Source organism: Sturnus vulgaris, chromosome 11 (genome assembly GCF_052056855.1).
Source record: "Sturnus vulgaris isolate bStuVul1 chromosome 11, bStuVul1.hap1, whole genome shotgun sequence".
Classification (NCBI taxonomy): Eukaryota; Metazoa; Chordata; class Aves; order Passeriformes; family Sturnidae; genus Sturnus; species Sturnus vulgaris.
In genome coordinates this window covers 4,891,657-4,916,068 of record NC_142253.1, presented here as the reverse complement: position 1 = coordinate 4,916,068, position 24,412 = coordinate 4,891,657, and the positions used below count along the sequence as shown (strand labels likewise).

At 42.5% G+C, this 24,412-nt stretch overlaps 1 protein-coding gene across 5 annotated transcripts in view; it reads right to left on the bottom strand.

The window, feature by feature from the left end:
* TAFA4 (TAFA chemokine like family member 4) overlaps window positions 1-24,412 on the bottom strand; it is a 69,261-nt gene that overhangs the window by 33,330 nt on the left and 11,519 nt on the right. For all 5 annotated transcript variants that reach the window (XM_088171285.1, XM_088171284.1, XM_014871773.2 and 2 more), the window contains exons 2-3: window positions 11,657-11,792; window positions 8,567-8,682 (exon numbers count right to left, since the gene is read on the bottom strand). In XM_088171285.1, coding sequence (XP_088027411.1) covers window positions 8,567-8,682; window positions 11,657-11,736 — 196 coding nt within the window. In that variant the 5' untranslated portion in view covers window positions 11,737-11,792. The remainder of the gene's footprint in view (window positions 1-8,566; window positions 8,683-11,656; window positions 11,793-24,412) is intronic.

Here is a 24,412-nt window from a genome sequence, read left to right as displayed (position 1 = left end):
AGGTGTGTGCCTGTGCTGGCCAGCACAGTGCAATGATGGTATTTAAAAACAAGTGTGTAGTTTGCATAATTCACAGCCCAGCCACCAAGTCCCAGGCAAGATAATCTAAACCTGACCCCTGTTCTGGAGGTGAGAGCTGTTGGCTCCCAAGACATGGAAGTGTTCACCAGGTACACAAGGGTTTCATTCCCCATCTCTTAAATGAGAATAATCACACTTCCTTTGGAAAGCAGTTCATGTTGCTGACAAAACACCTCGCATTGCTTTGATTTGGCTGCCAGAGGAGTTACCCCAGCAGATCACTGTTTATTTAGGCTGCAGAATTTGGGGCAATGACTCATCTGGTTTTGGGAGAGACAATACAGAGAAAATGCTGAGTCACCTTTATTCCCTTGTAAACTCCTCCTTCTGCAGCCATAGTTCTTTTCAATGCTGCTTTGATGCTGTTCTTGCTATAGCCAAAAGAAAAATGGAAATGATTTTTGAAAAAACCCTACTCAGGTTTTGGGTTTGATCCAGAATTCAGTCAATCCAAATCCCTTGATACTGGGGAAGGGTCAGGAAAATTATTTCACAGTCACTGCTGGATTAGATTTGTTGCCCCAGAAGAGGCCACGTTTTCAGAGTAAACTCTCTTTTCTCTCCAGCTTGGCACAAACCACCATGTGATGCAGTCTGATAAAAGAATGTTTCATTACATTAGCATAGCAGACTTATTTGTCAGTTGCAGACTAATTATCTTGGCTCCTTGTTTGGGGACTGTGGCATCCTTTGCAGTAAATTGCATTTTGCTGAGGGCAGCAATTTTATTCCATTTCTAAAGAATGCCAACACAAAATTGTGGAGTCTTTTGTATTTCCAAATAAAATATTAAAAATAATGTGTGGTGGTGGGATAAAAACAGCCCCTCTGTCACATTATTTCTGGATGAAATATCAAACTATTGCTTTTTTCTATATAATTTAAACAACAAACAACATTGAACATCAGTCTGATAATAAAACCCATTATATTGTCTCCAGATTTCTGAAACCTTGGAAGAAAAAAAGCTGAAAAATTAACTCTATGCAAATAAATTATTAAACTCTATTGTCAGCAGCCATTCCTAAAAACGGACAACAGAATTGGACACCCAGCCAAGCAAGTGACAATCCTAAAGAGCAACTTGCTGAGCAATCTGACTCTTAACAATATGCATTTAGAAACACTGAAAATAAAATTATCAGCTGCATTTTTTTTCCTCAGTGACACAACAGCACTAACTTCAATTGGGTGCATGTAGAGAACAGCAAGGACCTCTTTCTGCATTCAGACTCTTTTAGATGAGAAATTTCAGTTGACTTAGGTTTGGTTGGGGTTTTTTTGTTGGGTTTTTTGTTATGTTTTACTTTATTTTTTCCAGTTGGAAGCATACCAGCATCTGCTGAAAGGACTCAATGGACAGAAATCATCAGCATAGCCACCAGTCATGCCAGACACTCATGTTGCTGGGATGAGTTAAGCCAACTGACATCATATGCTCTTTTCTCAAGTTATACTCTGACCTGATTTTAATATTTTCAATAAATTATGTTTTCTAAAGGCAAATCTGAGAAAGCTTAGTAACAAGTGTCAGTGCTGACACACAGTCTTAAGATCTTCCTGTTTGATCTCCTCTGGAAAGGGCATCTCCCTGACATGGCAAACCAGGAGAGACTTCATACTACCTTGGTACATTTAGACTTTTGTTTTGCAATCATTTACAATTTCATTTTTGCTATCAGGCAAAACCAGCCAACGTGATGCAACACCCTACAAACAGCTGTTAACACATCCCTGGTTTGTTAAACACAGATCCTGCCATTCCATCTCAGCTAATTTGCAACAGTTTGTGCAGAAAAAGACATCAAAAGAAAACTGCTTATTCCAAAATATTCACTGCATCTTAAGATGCTACTCTAAGGAAACACAGGTAAAAAACAGAACTGGTATCAGGAAGATGCAAGCAGGAAATAAAGCTAAGAGAAATCTTGCCTCACACTTATGTGGTCATTATTTCTCAAAATAACAACATAAATCAAAAGACTAGTGACCATTCACAGGCTGCAAGGTATGTGGATGATACCCATAAGGAGAAAAAATAGGTGGAAATAAAGAAAGGAAATAAATAAATAAAGGCAAGCCAAACAATAAGCAACAGAACTGTTGATGGTAGAATTTTCCACTCATAACTTCTGGCATTTCTGAAGGTATTGTTAAAGATGGCCACCCTGGAAGATAGTGAATGTCAGGTGCAGCTTCCATCTCCAGTGTGATGAGGAGAGATTACCCTGCTGAACCCTACAAGACATCTTTAATCTCCTGATTTAGAATCCATTGTCTGCTATCAGTTGTCACTCTCCTGAAGGAATGCAAGAATGTTGCCAACACTAAAAAACAGCTGCAGCAGAGGGCTACCAGCAGCAATACCAAGGTGCTCTGCCAACAAAACACTTAAATGTTAGTAAAAAAAAAAAAATTCCATCTCCAGGTTCTTCCATTATTAATTAAACATTTTCTGGGTTCCAAGAAGAAATGCTTGCTCAAACATGTCCTTGAAATCAGGCACATCAACACCACAAACTTTGAAAGTTAAAGTTGAGGGGCATTTCTGTGGAGGGGAGAACTGTGTTTGACACAAGAGCAGAGCTGGGCACTTCTTGGAGTCTGAGTGGACCAGGCACAGGTGGGGCACTTTTGATGCTACAGCCAAGGATGACAACAGATTTTCTGCTCTTAAACACAAGGTGAATATTTTTTACCCACCCACAGGCAAGTGGGCAAATGAAAGCCACAATTTAGCCTGCCCAATTTAGGCTGTGTCTAAACCACCCTTCATCAGGTAACACAGACAAAAACAGCCTAAATCACCAGAAGCTGCTACCCATTTCCAGGGACATTCATTCAACGTGTGCAGCCATCCATTTGGGATGAAAGATCTTACAATTACATTGAAATGGGACTTGAATTTTGGGGCAGGCTCTGCACTGCTGTCACAATCAATGTAACTGAGAGGCTGTGGCAATGCAGCCCAGCCTGGGAACACAGACCTGGTGATCAATAGAAGAACAGGCCCTAAAAAGAGTTTCCATCCTTCAAAAGGGCAGTGATTTGCCAAGCACTCAATGGTGAATTATGTGAGAGTGACTGGTTAAAGCTTTAATAAAATCATAACTATGAAGTTTAACTTTTCTGCTGAGACACATTCGGAGTGGCCTGGAAACTAAATCACAGAAGAATCACAAACTCACACGTCAGTGGGGTCAAGACTTCATCTTAGGCAAGTCTTTTAATCATTTCAGAGCAAGGAACTCGATGCAAGTCCTTTACATCTCAATCCCTTGCCTTCATCACTCTGGCATCCATCCTCCCAAGGACTCAGCATGTTGACCTCCATGTAAACCCAGAACAGAGCATGTGCCACTTTTTGCTGCATCACTTCACTCAAGTGAACACCAAGGACAAGATCTCTTCTGTTCTATTTGTGGATTTACACTTATCTAACCATTTCTTTCTCACACTAGCACAAGACTGTCCATTTGCAATGTAATATTTTTTGCTGTTATCAGATCAAAGTTCGGGAGAAGTACATTTAAAAGAAAAGACACAGAGTAAAGAAAGCTTTCCTGGTTAGAATTTTGGTCAATGAAATATAAAGATTATCATTTACAGCAGGTGGCAGCTATGTAAAAAAAATGATGGTGTCAGTGTAAAAAGAATAAAAGACAATATTTTCACAGGCTTTCCCCAATGGCTTTAAAATAAGGTCACTTTGATACTGCAGGAAAGAGTTTGGAATCAGCCTCCTGCTCCACAGTTTGGCACACTGGGCTTGGCCATTATATAAAATGAGACTGTCTCTTTTTTATTACAGAATCCCCCCCCCCCCCCCACTTTTGAAACAATGGCATTTGATACATTTACCTGGACATTTACCAGTTTGTCTGTAATTCTCCCCCTCCCACCCCTCATCTCCCCAGAATACACAAGTCTTTCCATATGCAATCACATTCCATGCAGTTAAAGGGTACGTTCTTGGAAAATGACACCAGAAGCCCTATAAAAGAGTAAACCCTATAAAAGAGTAAATCAACACTGAATTGTTCCTTACTGGTAACATAGCTATGCATCTAATTTGAAGTCATTGTCAAAGTCTGTCATATATATTAAAAGCTCTCATTGTTATTTAAGAAAAAAATAAAAAAGGAAAATAAATATTTCTTATGCTTTTTTCTCCTCAAGAATAAGTATACCAGCAAACTTCACCCAGAGAATTCTGCTCCTTTTTGTCTTAAAGGGAACCCATTTCTCAAGTGAATTGCCTTCCCTACCTTATTACTTGAAGAGATTACAGTCAGGGTTGTATATTGTAGCTACCCTATATTTAGAAGCTGGGTAATAAACCACATAAATAGCACACTGAATAAAACATTAAGACATAAAAGGAGTTAAATAGAACCAAGGGCTAAAGCTTATTGTGCAGTAACCATGTCTGACCCATGGAAATACAAAGGACTTATAATTCTAGTTAGCAAAATGCAGAGTTGGGATTTAAATCAGGAGGAAGCCGGTGGTGGCTGAGTGCTGGAGCCCCTTGCACAGCCTTGCAGGGCCCTCTGGTGGAAATGGGAATCCATCTCATGGCTGCCCAGCAGCACTGCCAGGAAAAACAATGCTCCAGCCCCAAAATAAGGGGAGAACAAGCAGCACGGGTTCTCCTTGTTTTCTTGAAAGCAGCAATGTTTCTGATATAATGCTGCATTTTTCAGCTTTCCTTTAAGAAGATTAAATCCTAGAGCCTGTATAAGTACAGAATTTTTCTTCTGACTCCAGTGGGGACAGAGTCTGTCCATAAAGCCTAAAAGTAGGGAAAAATGTCCTTAAGGTTGTGAAAAATTGAAATCGATGTGGAATATTCTGCCCAAAAATTTAGATCCTTCACCAAAGCTGGAGGCATTTCAGATGACCATCATCACATAAAACAGTCACAAAAAAGCCAAGATACACCTGAATTCAAGGCAGAAACTGCTCAGCTGGCTGTGCCAGCTCAGGGTCTGCAGGGCCAGCCCTCACATGAGCTGACCTGACAAAATGTCTTTTCAATGCTTCTTCATTTGTGACTTAGAGCAGTGAGGTAGAAACAAATCTTTTCTGGTACTAAATGTGTGTTGCTTCATCCAGCACAGCATGGAATTGATCATTATATTGGTATTAGGTACTCAAAAGCCTGAACTATTGCCCAGTTTTTAAAGAAAAAGTAAAATTGGTGCTGATGCTTCCCTTAGTTATTGTCAGACCAGAAAAGAAACCCTTCAGAAGGGAATTCACAGCAAAGTCAGATGAACATTCCCATGTTTCTCCTCCACACAGATACACAAGGAGGCTGCCAAAATAATCTGCACAAGCAGCATCTTCAATAATCTAATGGTGATGAGAAGGAAAATGTCTCATTTTTCTTTTTTTCTACCTTTTGCCTTTTGACTTTGTTAGCCAGAGCAATTACAATGTTCCAGTGGAAAACAAGCTGTGGCCTCCAAGCTGAGCCAAAAGATCCTCCAAGATCCAAACTGCTCCAAGGCAGCAGCAGGATTGGCTTGCAGGATTGAACAGTCTCTCCCCTGACAGGTATTTGATGATGGTGAATATTTCACAGAGCAAAAGAAAGAACCAGGTCTGTCTTACACTTCATTACAGTGAAGAGGCCTCCATTGTCAAAGGGATTTCTCAACGCCATTCTCTCCCAATTTCCAGGAGCAGGATGGCTTTTGGGTCCATAAGATCCAGTCTCTGTCCCTGCCTGAATAGGGCAGACAGCTGCCAAATGTCATTTTCTCAGCATGATCTGGGTCAATAATTGTCTTTTCCCAGATTAGGCTCCTTAAAAACGACAGTATTTTGAAAAGGAAAAGTCAATTCCCGCTTTTCATCTTAAATTCTCTTGTCTGCTCTTAGTTAAAAGAGTTTCTTAGTTGTAGAGAGTACACATTTATTTGAAAGTGCTGATGATGTAAAGTAAATCACTTAAACACACTGACTGTCAGGAGCAGATACAACCTGTTCTTAAAAACCAGCTCCTCTCAAAGTATCCCAGGCTGGGCATCTCATGTCTCCCAGCTCAGCAGGTACCTGTCAGGTGAGAGGTGCTGGACCCAAAGCTTGGAGTCATCCCTCTAAGGTGCTTCAGGATGTTTTACTTTGAAAAATGTGAATGCTGCCTATTGACTGCAAAAATTTAATCTCAATTGCTATCCAAGAACATGCTAATTTGTATGAAATAAAGGAGGCTAATTATTTGCTTTCCACAAAACAGGCTCTGCTAAAAGCTCTGAGTTATTTGCTTTCCTGATGAACAAGGCAGCACCTTGCTCACATAATAGATTCCATCAGAGGTTTGATTAACCATTGGAAGGTCAATCCATGTGTTGTGCCAAGCAGCAAAGATAAGATGAGGCTGAGAAACACAGGCAGAGAACAGACCCCTAAACCCTCTATATCCACTATGGTGCCAAGAGTCAGCTGTAGGGAGCTGGAGAATCAAAAATGGGATCACTGCTTCATCTACCACATGGCATCAAAGTGGGATGGTGGTCACTTCAGTGCACAAAGGAAGGAAACTCACATTCGGGGAAGAACAGGACACCACAGTCTAAAAAGGTGCATGAAGGCTCCATCTTCAAGGGTGTCCATTTGAAAAACAGCTCCATAGTTGGACCAAGCTATTGATGAGGAGCAGAACCTTCTTTTAGCTCACCAGAGAAATCACAGCACACAAATATGCTTAAAGTCAAGCAACTTGACTGTGTTTGTGACACCTCTTTGATATGGTGGAAAGAATTCCTGGTGTCAATTTAAGGTATGCTCTCAAGCATTCTGAAATTTTATGCAAAAAAATATTGTCCTGATTTACATAATGCTCAAGCCCACAACACAAGATTGCTGCTGCCTTATTACAGGTATTTCCCTTAGGTACACAGGCAAAGTGCATCTTGAAAGGACAAAAATAACATTTCTTCTGACAAGACTGCTCCCCAAATGACAAAAGCTGCAGAAAGCTCTTCTCCAGGTTTTTCTGCAGAGTCAGCTCTGAAATGCTCTGCTATTAACTGTGCATAGACCCCCTTCCTCATGGAAGTGATACAGCTCATTCCCACAACAAAGCAGCAATAGGAGTCATCCTCCACCACTGCATTCTCTGGAATCACTCCTTAGGCTTTTCCTCACAATGCAGTTACTCTCCATAAACCGTGGCTGTATTTTATAGCAAACACGGGCGTTAACACAGCCAGGGAAAGCAGAGCTGGTGGTGGGGGAAGGCAAGGAGGAGGTTTTGTAGCTCTCAGAGACACGTGCAGGTCAGTCAGTCCTGCTTGCCAGCTCTGAAGATATTTTGGTGGGCACAGGAGGAGCCTTCAGCTCCTACCTAGACAACCACTGGAAGCAGCCAGGGAAGAGATCAATAGTTTGTCTCTTCTGGAGGATGGAACCTCCACCAAACACATCCTCACTTCCCAGCCCTAGGGGAGTGGATGCTAACATTAGGACCCACAGGAGTTTGGCTCAGCGCTAAGAACACTGCATATGGATTTGAGGACTAACACCTAACTTAAGAATAGTGCCACATCACAAAGAACAACATTTGCAGAAATCCCCAAGAGAGCATGAAGCTATGGTGTTGAGAACATAGACCCAATGTGGAGTTTGCAGGCAGACTTTTGGCCTCTCCTGAAATCAGCACTGACAGGGGGTATTTTGTCACCTCACCTCTCTCTCTAGTGGGATCAAAGGTTGGACAATCTTAGCACAGCTACCCTGTTTTATTTAGGACTTGCACAGATACCTTCGCATTAGCACTGGTACATCTTCATCTCTTTCTGCTTTCAAGCTGATGTCTGCATGATCCTACCAGAGAAGTTACTACAAAAATCCAGTCTGGAAGTCAATCCAGCTTATTCTGAGCTTTTTCTGACATTTTTAACATGATAACATCGTGCCTGGTAGGTATTTCCCTACTACAACAGTACATCCTCTTAAATGCAAGATCCTTGTTTTCCTCACTGTGCCAGTTAGGAAAGGGAGAGTATCACAGGCTGATCTAAGTACAGGTCAGAATTTCTGTCAGTCAGTGAAAGAACTGGCTAACATGAGTCTGAGGGCTTCGATTTATTGCCCACCAGAGCAAATGATACCGCTGTAAAGTCAGTTGATAACAACAGGATTAAGAGGGTGAAGATAAAGATACATCTCAGAATGTCTTTGGATAAGGATAAAGCAAAATGACACAAACAAATCCCAAAGTCCTAGCAGTCATGAAGTCACTCCAAAACCCTCCTGGCAAGCTTCAGTACATAAATAACTAGAAAAAAAGCCATGAAAATTTACAATAACTCTTTTTTTTTCCTTGTTGGTGGTGTATTTTTAACCTATTGCACTGATTATAACGCGCTGTCAACAGCCTCATCAATTATCCATTGCTAGAAAGTGGGCTCTAACATGCTGCAAGTGGTATTAATTGGTCTCAGTAGCACATAATGAGTTTAAAAGCTCCTACCTGTGTGCCCCCGGGGATGGTGACTAGAGGCGGACAACAATTTACAGCAGACCATTAACACATAGACCAGAAAGAGCCAGTCAGACAGAAGCATTGATTTGGCACAGAATCTCATCCTGGAGGCAGAAAAGGAAGCAGTTGAGTGAAAGAACAATGCGAGTAGGGAATAACATAAAAATGATGTGGGGAAGGAGAAGCTGAAAGGACGCTGAAGAATAACTGATGTGGCTTATTGCAAGGCAACACTCACAAAATCATATTCATTATTTGGTTGGGATCAATTTTTTGTTAAGGACATTTTATAATTAGAAGCAATGTCTATCACACATCACATTACCCACAAGCACATGTTTATAATAACACATTATGAGTGCAATACAGTTCCATGAATCTGATATAAGGGATGGGTTCTTTTGTCTTTTATTAAGATCCAGCCACATTCAAATTTAAACATACATATTTATGAGTTGTGCTACTATTTTTAAACTGCACCTCCCCCAATGACAGGAAAAAAAAAAATGTAATTTTTACTTAACACTTCTCAGGACATATTTACTACAGCAATCAACTCTCCTGTAGCCACGCACAAGACTTGGCTGGGTCTCCCAAACACACAATATTTGGGAGATTTCCTGGAGATCAACCAGTTTGTTGAGGGTAAAACATGAAGCAGCACCTCAGTCATGCAAGGATTCACTTCTCTGCCAGGGTGTTGGAAACTGCATTTCAGAAAACATTTGCTCTAAAGAAGGTGTTGTTACTCTTATTCATGTTATTCTTAGAACTAAGATCCCAAATCCTCCATAATTTTTCTACAAATATCTACAGTAAACCCCTCAATAGCTTATGTTATGCTATTCATCATATAGAAAGGGAATCTAATCATCTTTTTAAACTCAGTTATGATGATTTATTGCTTGCATGATACATAAATGGGTGTTATGTACTTGAACCCTTAGATACCATGTTCCACACTTTCAGCAAATTCTGCAAGCAGGAATGCATCAAATTAATTAAAGGCAATTTATAGATTTGCATAAATTGAACCAAATAGTGTTTTCATGGCAGTGACGTTAGTCTGCAGTTAATCAGCATGCTGGGATTTGTGCAAGCCTATCACAGTTTATTTGCACCAAAAGATCCTTTGGGAAACTACTTTGCTTTCCCTCTGCAGACTCCAGTTCTGAGTCTTCCAAGTATTTTTTTAAAAATTATCTGTATATCTTGAAAACACCTAAGACTATTCAGCTCATCCAATGTTCCAGTGCTGAAGAGACAAGTTCATAAAAAGAAATCTCAAACAACACGTCTTAGACATGTCACAAGCAGGTAGGTGACACACTTGGATGTTATTTAAATTTTATAAACATCTACCAATGAAACCCAAACAGAGGCCATGTTTTCTCATTTAAAGTTGTTTGCACGATTTCCCATTTCACACTTTGCAGAACAATACTTTTTTTCTAATTCTAAGTGTTGATAAAGCCCAAACAAATAAAAAATGCACTTATTAATATCAAAAGTGAAGAGACTAGAAGCCTGCTGCATGTAAATATATTTCAGCAACAAATACTTGTTTACACTTCAGAAAGAAATACATTGATGCAAATCCCAGCACTTTTGCCTACATTTTTTTTTTAAATTACATAAGTATCACATGAAAAAACAGCTCACCATATCTACAGATTTCAGACAATGAAAATTATGTGGAAAGAAGCCACACCCAAAGCATTGATTTTGCAAAATGGTACCTTTTCTTGCTTCAGAAAGATGCTCTGTCTTAAGCCCAATATGTTGCTACCCTGAATACAGGAACAAACACCCTAATAGCCTTTTACAGCTGTACATGGGAGACTTCTGGGAGCATGAATCAAGCCCAGAAGATGAAGACATCACTGTTCTTTACCTACCCTCTAAGTACCCTCTTCTGGAGCACTCCCAGACTAATTCAGAGCATCTGAACCTAATTCACCTCTTGCATCCAGCTGAACCACATAATGTCACTACAGCTAATGGGATTGAGTCACTGTGAAACCAGCATGAATGTCACTATTGCTGTTGATCCAGTATTAGCCTAAGAAAACTGCCTGGTAAATTCTTTGTAAATCAGTGTACCATTTCAGATTTTGGTCATCCAAATCTTTCCCGGGTGACTAAATTTTTCTTTTTAGGAGACAGCTGAGTTTAACCCTAGTTTTCTTGGCCTCTCCACGAGAAGCACACAGGTTACAGGTTACAGCTCATGCATCATCACTGAACTGGATGTCATCATCTGCTCAACTTCCAACCCCATCCTTCTGTTGCTGTAAATGCAAACCCTCAGATCTGATCCAAGTGTCAGTGGATATCCCAGCTCTGGTGTTGCTCTGATCTATTGCCATGAAGACAGAAACCTTCCTCCAGGTTTCCTGGATTTAACCTGTGGAATTAAATTGCAGGCATTCTGAGCATGCCATTTCTGGTGGGAGCTGGTGGAAGGGGCAGATGTGATGATGGACAGGTCCCACATCATACATCATAAGCTCAGCAGCTGCTGTTTCAGTGAACCCAGGTGTTCCTACCATTCCCAGTGCAGCAGCAAAACTGGTCTCAGTGGAAATGGCCACGTACTGACCTATTTTCAAAAGTTTTCCCCAGTTGAGTTTGACTCTTTTGAGACATTAAACAAGGAATGTGGAACTAGGGCTCATCAGGTTGACAGGGTAACCTTACCCCTGTGTAAAATGTTCAAGTCCAGGAATAAGTGTATCACTACATAGCATCCATTTGGTCATATCCAAGCTGAAAGGCTGCTAAAAGCATCCAGTACAATTTAAATGACACATCTGCAGACTTGTCTGCCTTGCAGGTAGACAGGATGCAAGCTTTCAGCCTGCTAAAGTAAAGAAATACAAGAGGATCTTTGAAAAGGCAGAGAAAAAATGAAATTTGGCAGACAGATGCAGCAAGGGGTGCTGAGCCCTTCAGCGTCAGTGGGCTGCTGCTTTCAGAAATGTCAAGCCCTCATTCTCTATTGGATTCAAGTGGATATTGTTGCTAACCAGAAAAGAGAATCTTCAGTGTCATTTGAAAGATAGAAAGTGCTCTTACCTTGGGGACTTTGCAAGAATTTTGTTCCAGTCAAACACAATTATTTCAGTGTGTTTTTCATAGTTATTCCAGATTCCCATTTGCAGCAGCAAATAAGCCTTTCTGCATCTCAGAATTTTTCCTTCACTTCGGGGACCTAGAAAGAAAGCCACATTACACTGCAATTAACGTCTGGAAAGGTGCTGTAAAACACATCTTTGTTACCAAAACCTTAGTTTCACAGTGCCATCTACAGTGCAGTCTGGGGCAAAAGGCAGCAGTTGTACTGCTCTTTTCTTTTTGAGAGCACAGAGGAGCTGTGGTGAGGCAGCTCTGAGGTGTCACTACATTCACCAAAGGCAGAGTTTGCTGTGCTAGGGGCTGCAAACACAACCTGTGCAGCTCACTGGGGCCTCATCACCTCCTGCCCTCTCACCACCCAACTGCTGGGAAAGCTGTGAGGTCTGAGCAAACACATTTCCACGTGGTTCCATGAAGCCTCCAACAGTTTGAAGCAGAGATTATTCGGGATAGTGGGGAAAATCTGCCACTGTCTTCATAAAGATTTGGCCCATGCCCTGCAGCCTGCCCCAGCAGCAGAGGGTCACATCCACAGGATGTGTCTGGAATTGTGCATCCTTGCACCCTCTGACCCTGCTGCCTCTCCCTGCTTCCAGCATCCCCTCTCATACCCAGGAGTTACACTTGGAAATCTCCACATGGAAACACTTTTGCAGCAGCACTGACGCACCTTCTGCAGAATAAGGAGCTCAAACTCTCCATTTTATAGACATTCAGACCTCTTTGCTGTTTATATTTGTTCTCTCACTTCCATCCCTGGGCACAACTTGACCTTCTGCTATTGAAAACGTGACACAGAGCAATTTGTGAGAGTAATAATAATGTGGTCTTCACCTACACAGCGATCACAGCAACCTTTTCTCATCCTATCCACCATTCTTTTCATTTCACTCTTCCTTTGACCAATTAGAAATTTGCTTTTAAGAAACACAAAATTACAGCACCATTGGAGGGCAGAGCATGTCTGGGATCATAAAAGCACATGGGCAGACACCTTTCAGCAGCTCAGGACAGGAAAGTCCCTGGCTCAGCACACTTATGCAATCACAGAACCTTCCAATCACAGATTGGAAAGGAACTTAAAACTCGTTCCAAACTATGGGCAAGGACATCTTCCACTGGAGCAGGCTGCTCGAAGCTCCATCCAACCTGGCCCTAACAGCTCCTTTTTGTTCAGAATGCCATGAGAAAACAGAGTAATTGCTGGAATTAAAGAGGAGCCAGGCCAGCAACCTATAATTAATCACATTTTACTCTCTTTGCTTTCCAAGGTGGAGTTCCAGGGTGAGCCAAAATCAGCAGCTCTATCAAATCAGCAGTGGAAATCAAAACAAAACGTAGGCAAAGAGTTGTCTTAAGAAAAAGCACTGCCATCCTGTATTAATCCTTTCTTCCACAAATGCACATAATGTAAAAAATAAAAATAAAATAATAGTGTGCCTCAAAAGACCTATTAAGAAGAAGCAAACAAACAGGATTTTCAATATAGCATTGACTGACTGAAATGGTTATGTAGTACATTTTTACCCATTTCAACATAGGACAGGTAGATAAATATATTCTTACAGTGCTCTTGCAGAAATCAATACTGCAATACACTAACTTGGGTTTTAGTGCTTATCTGTTCCATAATTTTTATTAGAGAGGAAAATAAAACCCTGTGCAGATTCATCTACAGGTAAATACAAACATCAGTGTAACCTGCTCTGTAAACACATGTTAAACACTAGTAAAAGGCAAGGGAGTATTGATTAGTCCAACTCATTCTAATTAAGTGGATGCAGCAAAAGTGACAGATGATACATCCACCTGCATATCTCCAGGCTTTCTGATGCCTTCCAGGCAGTGATATTTCTTTTAAAAATAGAGTTGTGTTAGGGGAGATTAAGGCAAACTCCTGAAACCAGCTTCAGCTGGTTTATGTCAATAATGGAGACAGATCAGAACAGAAACAAGAGGCTCACCTGGTTAATAACTGTAAAAGGAATTCCAGGCTTTTCAAGGCAAAAGCATGCTTTGTGTGTGTGTTTTGTGAACAGTGGGTTTAACTGCTGGCCCCTGTCTTGTCTCAGGGTGACACATTACTTTGGAAAACAGAGCTGCTTGTTTATTTTTATACAAAGAGCTCTGGCCAGTGAGCAGCTGAACCCCACCTCCATCTCCAGCAAAGATACAGAAAAGAAGGAAGAGGGAACAGGAGAGGGGAAGGGTTCCATTTTCAGTATTTATGCATGGGCTGGCTGTGAGCAACTCCTGCTTTGCACAGGAGCTCCCCAGAGGCAAAACCACTCCCCTGGGTCAGGATTTAGGGCACATGAAGGTTGTGGGTTCTGGAGGGAATTGCAATGGTCAGGTCTGCTGCACCTCGGTCCCAGCACAGTCTGCTCTCTGTTCCTCTGCACTTGAGTAAAATGGGTATAAACAGCATTTCCCTGTGCCAAGGAAGTGTTTCAAGAACAGAAACAATAAAGGTTTAAAGTTATTTGAAAACTCTATAGGCAGTGTATAATTCCTTTGACAGATGGAATAAGATAACATTTTAAATTAGGTGCATTTCCTACCAATATTTACATGTTGTAAAATGCTTTTTATGGCTACTTTCTGCAAAGAATAAATTACTAAACCATTTTGTACCATCTTTTATAATAAGCTATTAAATAATTTAGAAAACCTCCTTTCATTAAATATTTAAAAGGCCTTAATTTCTCCATTCTGAATAATTCCTTACTTAAAATACAACCGTGCATCTCTTAAAGACTCCTCTTCTGTAAAGCAAGGGGTGAGAAGGACAGAAATTTGGGGGCCATGTACTGTTCAGGGGATTTGCCAGCCTGACTTTAACTCCACTGTCAGCCTGGCCAAACTTTTGTCTCATACTGAATAAAAGACAAAGGGAAAATAGAGCAATATATGACATTTCTTAGAAGAGGGGGGAAAAGATCTGATTAGGTCACTGTTGTATTTGAAAACTGCTGCTGTTTGAGGTGAACAAAAGAGACCAAAGAGAGAGTTAAAGCAAACACCTACACACTGGCTGACCAACCAGAGCCCCATTTTGGGGCTAAATCACTGTAAACAGGATAAATATTCAGTGAGAGTATTCGAAGGGGCCATATAAAAAAAAGGAAGAGCAACTTTTTATACAGGCAGGTATTGACAGGACAAGGGAGAATGGTTTTAAATTTAAAAAGGATGGATTTATATTAGATGTTATATAAAATTTTTTGCCTGTGAGAGTGAGGAAGCCCTGGCATAAGCTGCTCAGGGAGCTGTGGCTGCCCCTGGATCCCTGGAAGTGTCCAAGGCCAGGTTGGATGGGACTTGGAGTAACCTGGGATAGTGGAAGCTGTCCCTGACCACGACAGGGGTGACACAGGATGGGCTTTAAGGTCCTTACCAGCCCAAACCACCCCTGGTTGTGATTCTGATGTTGCCCCGTGGCCTGGGGCAGTTCCAGGCCCGTGGGCAGGTGAGTGTCCCAGTCAGGACACAGGTGACCGATGTTCCTGTCGAGATACAGATCACTGTCTATATCAGGATACAGGTGGATGATGTCCCTGTCAGGATACAGGTGATACACCCATATCCCGATGTCCCTATCACGATACAGGTGATGTTCCCCATGTCCCTGTCACGATAGACGTGATGTCCCGATGTCCATACTGGAATACAGGTGAAATCCTGATGTCCCTCTCGAGATACAGATGATGTCCCGATGTCCCTGTCTGTCAGGACACATACAGGTGATGTCCCGATGTCCCCGTCTATCGGGATACAGGTGATGTCCCGATGTCCCTGTCTGTCAGGACACATACAGGTGATGTCCCGTTGTCCCCGTCTATCGGGATACAGGTGATGTCCCGATGTCCCTGTCTATAGGGATACAGGTGATGTCCCGATGTCCCCATCTATCGGGACACAGGTGATGTCCCGATGTCCCTGTCTATCGGGGTGATGTCTCTATGTCCCCGTCTATCGGGATACAGGTGATGTCCCGATGTCGCTGTCGCGGTGCCGGGGCCGTTCCCGGCGCTTCCCGAGGATCCCTCGGGGCGGTGCTGCCCCCTGGCGGCCGCGCGCCTCTCTCCATGCGGATCCGGAGCCGTTCCCAGCTCCGGCAGCGTTCGGGAATCTCACCCGGGAATCTCACCCGGGAATCTCACCCGGGAATCTCACCCGGGAATCTCCCGCTCCGTGCGCCCCGCGGAGCCCGGGCTGCCCTCTGGGCAGCAGCGCTCCCCTGTGCCGGCGCGGCTGTCCGCGACAATTAGCGCCTGTCATTAATGACATGAACGCGTCGCTGTCGCAGGGTCCGTGAGTTCAGCCTGCCCTCGGAGCGTGGGACGTGCTGGTCTTCACTTCACAGTGACCGCCGTGTCCTCCAGGTGCCCCATCGGATTCAGGGAATAACGCGTCTCACATTCCGGATTTGGTCCCTTAACCCTCGCCCAGAAATCTCTGCACCAGCTCACGTAGCTGCAGCTTGATCTGAAGGCTTTGAGTGTCAGTAAATCCACCTCGGCCGAGTTATTCCAACAGTTAATTAACCTCACCTTAAACACTGCACCTTCCAGCCTTTAGCTCCTGATACATTCCTCTTCTTTTCCCAGCTGGCACATCCCACGGGGATGTGTCAGGTCTTTAAGGGCCTCAGTTCTGCCAATCCTTACACCAAGTAAGGGTTACACCAGGTAGGAAGGTACTGTGCAAACTGAGAGAGGACAGAATGTTACCCATGTAGTACAGACACAGAGTCACAGAACGGTTTGTGATGGATGGGACCTTGAAGCCCATCCTATTCCATCCCCTGTCATGGGCAGGGACACTTTTCACTATCCCAGGGTGCTCCAAGCCCTGTCCAACACTTTCAGGGATGAGGCAGCCACAGATTCTCTGGGCAACCTGTGTCAGGACTTTGTCACCCTCACAGTAAAGGATTTTTTCCTAATATCCAACCTAAACCTACTCTATTAATTTGAATCTATCCCCCTGGTCCTGTCACTTCATGCACTTGTAAAAAGTCCCTCTCCACCTTTCCTTTTGTAGGCTCCCTTCACATATTGGAAGGTAGCACAAGACTAAGCTCACAGTGCAAGAAAATAAAACTTTTGTTGGGCCCATTCTCTCTTTTCTTTTCTCTCAGAGTTGACATCAGCTCTTCTGCTTCCCTACAGGAATCTCTGAGGGGTGGAGGTCTGGTCATATCGAGCTCCCCACGGCAAAGTGAAATGAGAAGACTCTTTGGACCATACAAAAATCATCCAGGCAGGTATCCAAAAAAACCACAGGGTCACTGCAGCAGTGCCCAGCCCTCTCAGACCCAGCAGACTCCCTACACACTTCATGGGCAATTTTTGAACTGTTTTTTTATGACATCACGTCCCATTTACGACATCAGTCTCTGCTGGCAGCAGCTGTCACCCCGAGTCAGGCCTTTCCACAGGAATATTTCAAAATCTCACTTAACAGGAACTGGGGGTGGTGGGGAGGAAAAGTAAACAATGCCACTGAGAGCTAGAGGAAATAAACCCCACATCCTCCTGAGGAGGGAGAACTCAACTGCTGTTATATCCACATAACACGAGATATCGACCAGCAGCCAGACCATCCACACACAGACACACATCCTCTGTGCCTGGGTTTGAGTCTGTCTTCAGCAGCATTTGGAATTCTCTAGGGTAAATCTGTCCTCACCACCTCCTTAAAACATGAGAACAAACTTTTTGGCTGTTGTGGGCTTGTAAAGATGATGTCCTGGGAGGATATCCTGCAAAACATGCCTAAATCACCCTGATTTTCTAGCTCAGACACAACAGACTTAGTTAGTGGTGCCAGAGTCACAAGAGTGACTTGGGTGGATGATGTGCTGAAAAGGCTTTTCAGTTGGACTCATTTTAAGGGAGAGACTGTGGCTCCAAGTTTGAGCCAGCAGAGCTCAGGTCACACAGAAGCTGAAAGAGCAGTGCACAGGATCAGGAAACAAATTCAAGCAAGGGACTGAGGGCAAGGAATAGAGGACTGACTGCCAGAAAACCCAAAGTCCACGCAGAGTAAGGATGAGTTTAAAATCAAAGCTGTTCCTTCCTCTGCTCTCTCAACACAAAGTGAGTTCTCATCTTTCCTCCAGGATAAAATCCACCAAGACCAAGAGGATGGCTCAGAGAGCAAAGTGCAACTATTCTGACAGTCAAGTGGAGGCAGAATAGACCCTTTTCTCCATACAGCATTATTTATTATTCATCACCACCCCACTAAGGACCATTCTGCCAAACTCCAGAAAAGGGAGGTATCACCAGCAAGGTTTCATCTTAAAGGTTGCACAGACTCACCAATGTGGACAGCCAACACAGGAGATCTCATTACAGCACAGAATTTCAACTCTTTCAATTACCTTTATCAGAAAGAATTTTTCCTTGTGATTATCCAGGTTCTTTCAGTCCCTCACTGCAGCTCAAAATCTTATCCACCCCCTGTGCAAGCCCTTCTTAAGAGATGTGCAGGCTTCAGGCACTTTGTTCAAGGGAGAGCAGGAATTACTCCAACCCTGTTCAAAGAGGACACAGAGCAGAGACAGTGCCCTGCTCCACTCCCAGTTGCCCTCCCAGAAGCAGAACAGTTTTCATCTAAAGCAGGCAGCACACCAAAAAAACATGGAGAGAAATGTCTTTGAAGGAAATCTCTTCAGCAGAATGTTTCAGACACAGCAAAAACACATTTTCCCCTACTGTAAACTTTGCCTGCCAGGTAGCAAAGCATTAAAGTTGTAGCACAGGTTATCTTGAGCCATAAATCACTGTTTTCTATACCCTGAACTGAGGGAGGAATTTAATTTCTCCCATGGAAGGCAAAGATAACTGACCTGCTATAGAGCAGGTCACTCACCTTCCTTTCCTCTCACCAGGGACCCAGTTGAGCTGGTGGTTATTTTGCAGAGGATGCTCAGAGGAGGGAGGAATGGATGGAAGGGATGGAGGAGGAAAACTCGTGTCCATTTGTGCCTCTGGATAATGCACTGGGAGGCCCCAGACCTGCTCTGGGTGTGTAGTGACCAGCCCAGGGCTCACAGGCAAGAAGCAGGTAATTCCTAAGGGTGGCTGTTCAAATTAAGAACAAGAGACAATGCAAGGAAAATAACATGAAAATCAGGAGAGTCAGCAAATGCAAGTGGTAAGGGAAGGTGGGAGTAACTGTTTGTTTAGCCATCAAAAAATAATTTGTTGGAGACATGTCAACTATCTCCTTGAAGAGGCTTGCTTTAAAGGGCTGGATTTGAAGTGGTTCTCTGTAGCTACTGCAAATAGCATAAAAATAAATTCAGTGTCCTGCAAAGATTAATTGTTGTGTGCATGAAGAAAAGCTTTCTGTATCTAAGTAGGGGAAACTAGTGGTACAAACTGCTCAGAATCTTGTGGAGCCTGGTTGGTGGAGTTTTCTTTAAACTGGATCAACACCTGTGGGATGGTCAAGGCTCCCCTCTCCATCCACAGGGTTGGATTACATGTTTGCTCATGTTATGTAACAGAACAACAGCTCCTTTATGCCCTGGAGCAAAAAAAACCACCGGGATATAAATGTGAGGTAGTCAATCACTGTTCAGTGTCATCCTCAATACCCTTTTCAAGTCAGAGGATGCTGGAGGAAAATCCTGGCAGAAACAAACTGAAAATGCCTCCTGCACATGTTGGGTTTTTCATATAGGCAGAGTCAGGGTGTGTTGTATTTAGATATCTTTCTGGTGGTTCCTAAGTTCCTCATGCAACCAAATTTGGTTCTTTCTGATTCTACGGCATTAGAATATTTTATTCTCTTGTTATCCCCAAAAACACCTCACTCACAGATACAGCATGTCCCCTCCTGCTTCCCTAGGCTGTATTAAGCCCTGACAGCAACAGGGCCTGTCCATTTCTCTGTCACCAATGTAACCTGGCCCCTGCTTTTGTTTCAGTTCCTAAAACACTCCTAGAGGAAAGCACAGAACAGCTAGCTTTGCTTTTAGAACACAAGCATGTTTTATGAGCACTGGCTGCATGTTGCCTGATGAAGAATCCCCACTGCCTGGGTATATGGGATAATTGTTCCACTTGGGACTCATTAGCTAATTATTTAAAGATTCTAAGGAAAAGCATTTCATAAATACAGCACTAAATTTCCAGAAGTGTAATTACAGGCTGAACACACATTTTTTAGCACCTGTGTTATCCACTATATAAGCCAATAGCAAAGTACCCTGTGCTGTGCTGTCCCTGCTCTCTGGCAGGCTTGGGGCGGACAGGAAATTCAAAGGGAACATTTTTGGTATTCTCCATCTTGGTAACAAAAACAACACAGTCATCTTAGGGTGGTTTAAAATTCTGCCCCTAACAGAATCTCAATAATGAAGAATGAAAACTTGCACGGGGTGAGGGAAGCACAGACCAAACAGCCAGATCATCCAGATTCTTGATCTGGTTTTGGCACTCGACTTTGATGCTGTGGGATCAGCTTTTACACAATGTTAGAAAACATCTTATCAGTAACTTCCTGAAGTTACTCTGGAAAAACATTGCTCTGTTGAGCAAGAGAATTCCAGAATAGCGTTTCTGACCCACCAGTTTTACTCAAAAGTAAAAAGTGTCACATCACAGATTAACAAAAATGAGGCAATTGTGTGGCATGGAGACTTGGACTTGGGTCAATAAACAATTGCATTTAAAGGAGAACTCAGTCTTGTTCAGTCTGGATTGTCATTAACTGAGCTAAAGCATATTTAGAACCAATCTCAGAACTGTGTTTGCTTTTCATGGTTTGGTAACTCCTGCTGGATGGGAGCCCTGCCCATCACACCCACACGTGTTTGTGCACGGGCTCTACATCCCTCCAGCAGGTCCTGCCTTTCTCCTGGTAACCAGGAAAATTCCAAATCCCAGCAGGAGAACATAAAGCAACTCTCAGCTATTTTCATTTCCAGACACACCAGGAACTGCATTCCCTTATGCAAGAAAATTTCAGAAGTCCCATAAATTTTGCTCCTCACTTCCAGAAGGAATTTCCTCCTCCCTTTCCTCTTCCTGCCCAATCCTTCATGCCTCCATTCCTGTGAATCTCAGCTCTTTGTGTTTCTTGCTTCTCCCTGCCTGCTCTGGGAAGTTCTGCTTGGCAGCAGCCCATATGTGAATCCCAAAAAAAAAAAAAAAAGGTCTGGGAGGCAGAGAAAGAGACATCCCTGGGGGTACCGATAGATCAATCATGACAAAGGTCTCCCATGGCAGCTCAATCACCTGCTGGATGCTGTTTTCATCCCTTCACAGGCCCAAGGAAGCCACACAGAGCTCTGGGTACTGCTGCAGTGGAAAAGGAGCAAACCCCTAAAGGTCCCAGGCACCCTCCTGTGGCTGCACTAGCAGGAGAGGAGAGCAGCAGCCACAAAAAGCTGATAACTGCTCTTCAGAAATAGTAAGAGAGGTGTTAACATGGTATTTCCTTCTCAAAAGCCTGAGTTGTCAGAGGGTCCCCCTCCCAGCACCCGTCACAACTGAGGGAACATCTTTCCATGCACCAAACCTGACCCTAGCCAGGTTGGAATGACTAACACCATGTCCTGTTCATGGCTAAGGCTAGAAACTTTCTTTTTGATATGGGGCTTTTTTGTCTTTTTTTTTTTTTTTGAATGATAATAATTTTCATTTTCACAGAGCTCAGAGAAGCCTGAACTTCAGACTTTCAGTTCTCTATCTGCCTACAATGGATTTTTCTTTTCCTGTTCTTCATTCATGCAAAAGCCTCCTCATGATCATGTAACAGTGTGCATGATGGAAAGAGCAAGGGGGAGGATAAGTGGCATAATTTTGATTATGCTTTGAAATGCTTAGGGTTGGAAATGAAGTATGAGATTCCCCCCACTTCCCCTGCCTCTCTTGAAGGCAATTATGATTGCCTTAAAAATGTGAGATCTGTTGAAAGTAACAAATCGTTGATTGTTTATTTTCAGGGCAGACAACAATCAGCTTTTAATCAGCTTCTCATCACCACTAGAAAGCTATTAACTCTCTTAAAAATAATTAGAAAACAGAAAAGAAAAATCTTCTCTAATTATTTTTATCCAGGAAACTGAGATTATACGGGGGAGAAAAAAGTCACCTAAAGATCCACAGAAAATAAGACTTAACCTAGTGGCACATTAAGTTCTCTCTTTTAACAAGGAGTTATTGTTTGTTAGAGGTTGGATTGTGCTTCCTGATTTTGTACAAGGTTATGGATATTGGCACCTGAATAAGAAGCAGTATTTTCAGTCATCTTGGGCAGATACTCAGATATTTCAGCTGAACGTTTTTGTTTAAGGAAATTGATTGCACGAGCCTTCCATTTCTCTCATTTCTAACTGTTCACAAAACCCTGGCTTTTAGATTCCCACAGCACACATTTTTTCCATTTTTGAGCAAATAGTCTGAATTTCTGTCCTGGGGGAAACAGTACTCAAACTTAACTACAATTAGGAGAGCAACCTCCAAATTTCAATTATTTGCAACAGGTATGAAACATCTCAGATATCACTTTTTGTGATTTCAGATGGCAGCTGAATAGTCATTTCAGCTCATGTACAACTTTCCAGAAGCTTTCCCTACCAAAAATGTCATGAAAATATCTCCTCGGTGTGCTTCATTTACTACTACCACACAGATTTCAATAGTACACTGCTTGTAACTCAAATGTAAGTCAAATAAAATCAGCCATGAGCACTTTGCAGGGTGCTGAGACAGCTGCTGCTGTGCTGCCCAGCAGGTATTTTCCTTTGGCCAAGGCAATGTCGTGGATGTTCCTGAGGTGCAGTTACACAACAAGGAGCCTTTGGTAAGAGACTTGGGGACAGACAGATTTTTGTCACTGTCACATTGCAGGGAGCCCACTCTCCAAAAAAGCAATAGACTGCAAATCCCTTATGGACCCTAAGGGACAGCTCTCTAAAGTGTGTGTGACTGCTCAGCTAATTAAGTTCTCCCCTACCAGCACCCCAGGGGCTGTATCTTTTGGTTTTACTTTCTCTATTGCCCATTGGAGATGAATTGTGATTACTTTAAAAAGGGATTCTTCTTGTCCATCGATCAGTGTTGTACCCATTTGACCTACTAGTGTCTCTTTAAAGATTGATGAACTGGAACACAAAAGTGGAACTCTCTCAGTTTAAGTGTTCCCACCTGAGTTTCCTGCCCTGTGAGATAAGTTTTTAAAGAGGCCCATGGAGTGGTTGCACCACTGGTTCAAATTCCAGGGTTATTGCACACAGAATTTCCATGGCCTGGCAAGAGGTAAAACAGCAAAGACAGTCATAGGACTTTACATTAAAAACTACTTTCATTAAAAATGTGCTACGTCTCAGGACCAGAACAGGAATTTAAGTCAGGAATTTAAGTCTTCTGCTTTAGTACTGGTCACTAATTAGATGAGAAACAGCAACACTGACTTAAATAAAAATATGGAAAATTACTTACTGGATTTATATTTTCCCCTCACCACGTGAAACACCTCCTTGCAAATGACAAATATTTTGGCTAAGATTAGAAAGAGAGGCTGCAGGCAGCCAAACCTTCACCCACCAGAGGGTACCACCACCACATTCAAAATGGAAGATACAGATTTTTAATTTACAGCTGTGCCTTGTCCCACGTTTTCACACAGTTATGTACTGCCAATTTAGTCTAATATATCATTCTTAAACCATGGATGAAGTCCTGTCCACCTCTATCCTCCCTTAAAATTGACAGACAGCGGCAAAAATTCACTTCTCTGCTCACAGAAATTGCTTGGTGAGCTAAACCCAAAGGACATTTTCCAGAGAGTGAAACCACCCTTATTTTACCTTCCTGGTCCTTTTTCTAGGCTGATGGCTTTGGGCAAATAGAATATCTACTTGGGCATTTATTTGTTCAGCTTCATTCAGATTGTATGATTTTGAGGAGTACTTGTGAGTATGAAGTGTCTTGTAGTAGCTGTGTGTCAGAAAGACAGAAGAACCCACTTGGAACACTGATATTGCTGCATAAAGCAGAGTAAATGGCCAGTGGAGGGTATGGTTTACCATTTTAAATTGTTTTTGCTCTCCAGCCAAAGACAGTTGGTTTCTTAAGCCATGATTTTATCCTTTCTAATTTGACTTCTCAATTGTACCAGAATTCTTAATTATTTCACTGCTTGCAATAGCACCATCCAATTTATCACCTGAGAACAGTGGCATAGCATAAATAATCTATTGCCTTTTTAACCTGAAGGTCTCAGCATTTAGTCTTCAAGAATATGAAAAATTTCTAATTTAATAATGGAATATTCCTGTGACGGTCACCCTAACTGGAAAGTATTGATTTCTGAAGTTTCCTCTACTCAGGAGAAGTCAGCAGAGCTCTCTGAATACAGAGCTCAAGCCCAGCTTAAGCTCCATTCAAACAGTCTGGAAACAGCTGGAGGTTATTTGGGATCCCCTGGAGATCTCACCTACCAGAGACCCCAGGCCACCCATGTTTTTTTGCATGTCCCAAAAAACAGAACCACAGCCAGGTCCTGTCTGTGTGTTGAACAGTGTTGAGCAAAAACCATGAATGAAAAGGAAAATCCAGAGGCTGCTCCCCTGGCACAGAGGACCAGAAACAATCTCTGCTGTGAGTGGGTAAATTTCAGTGATCTTGCAGTAAGAACAGGGATTTTTTTTTTTAAATATACCTCTAAGAA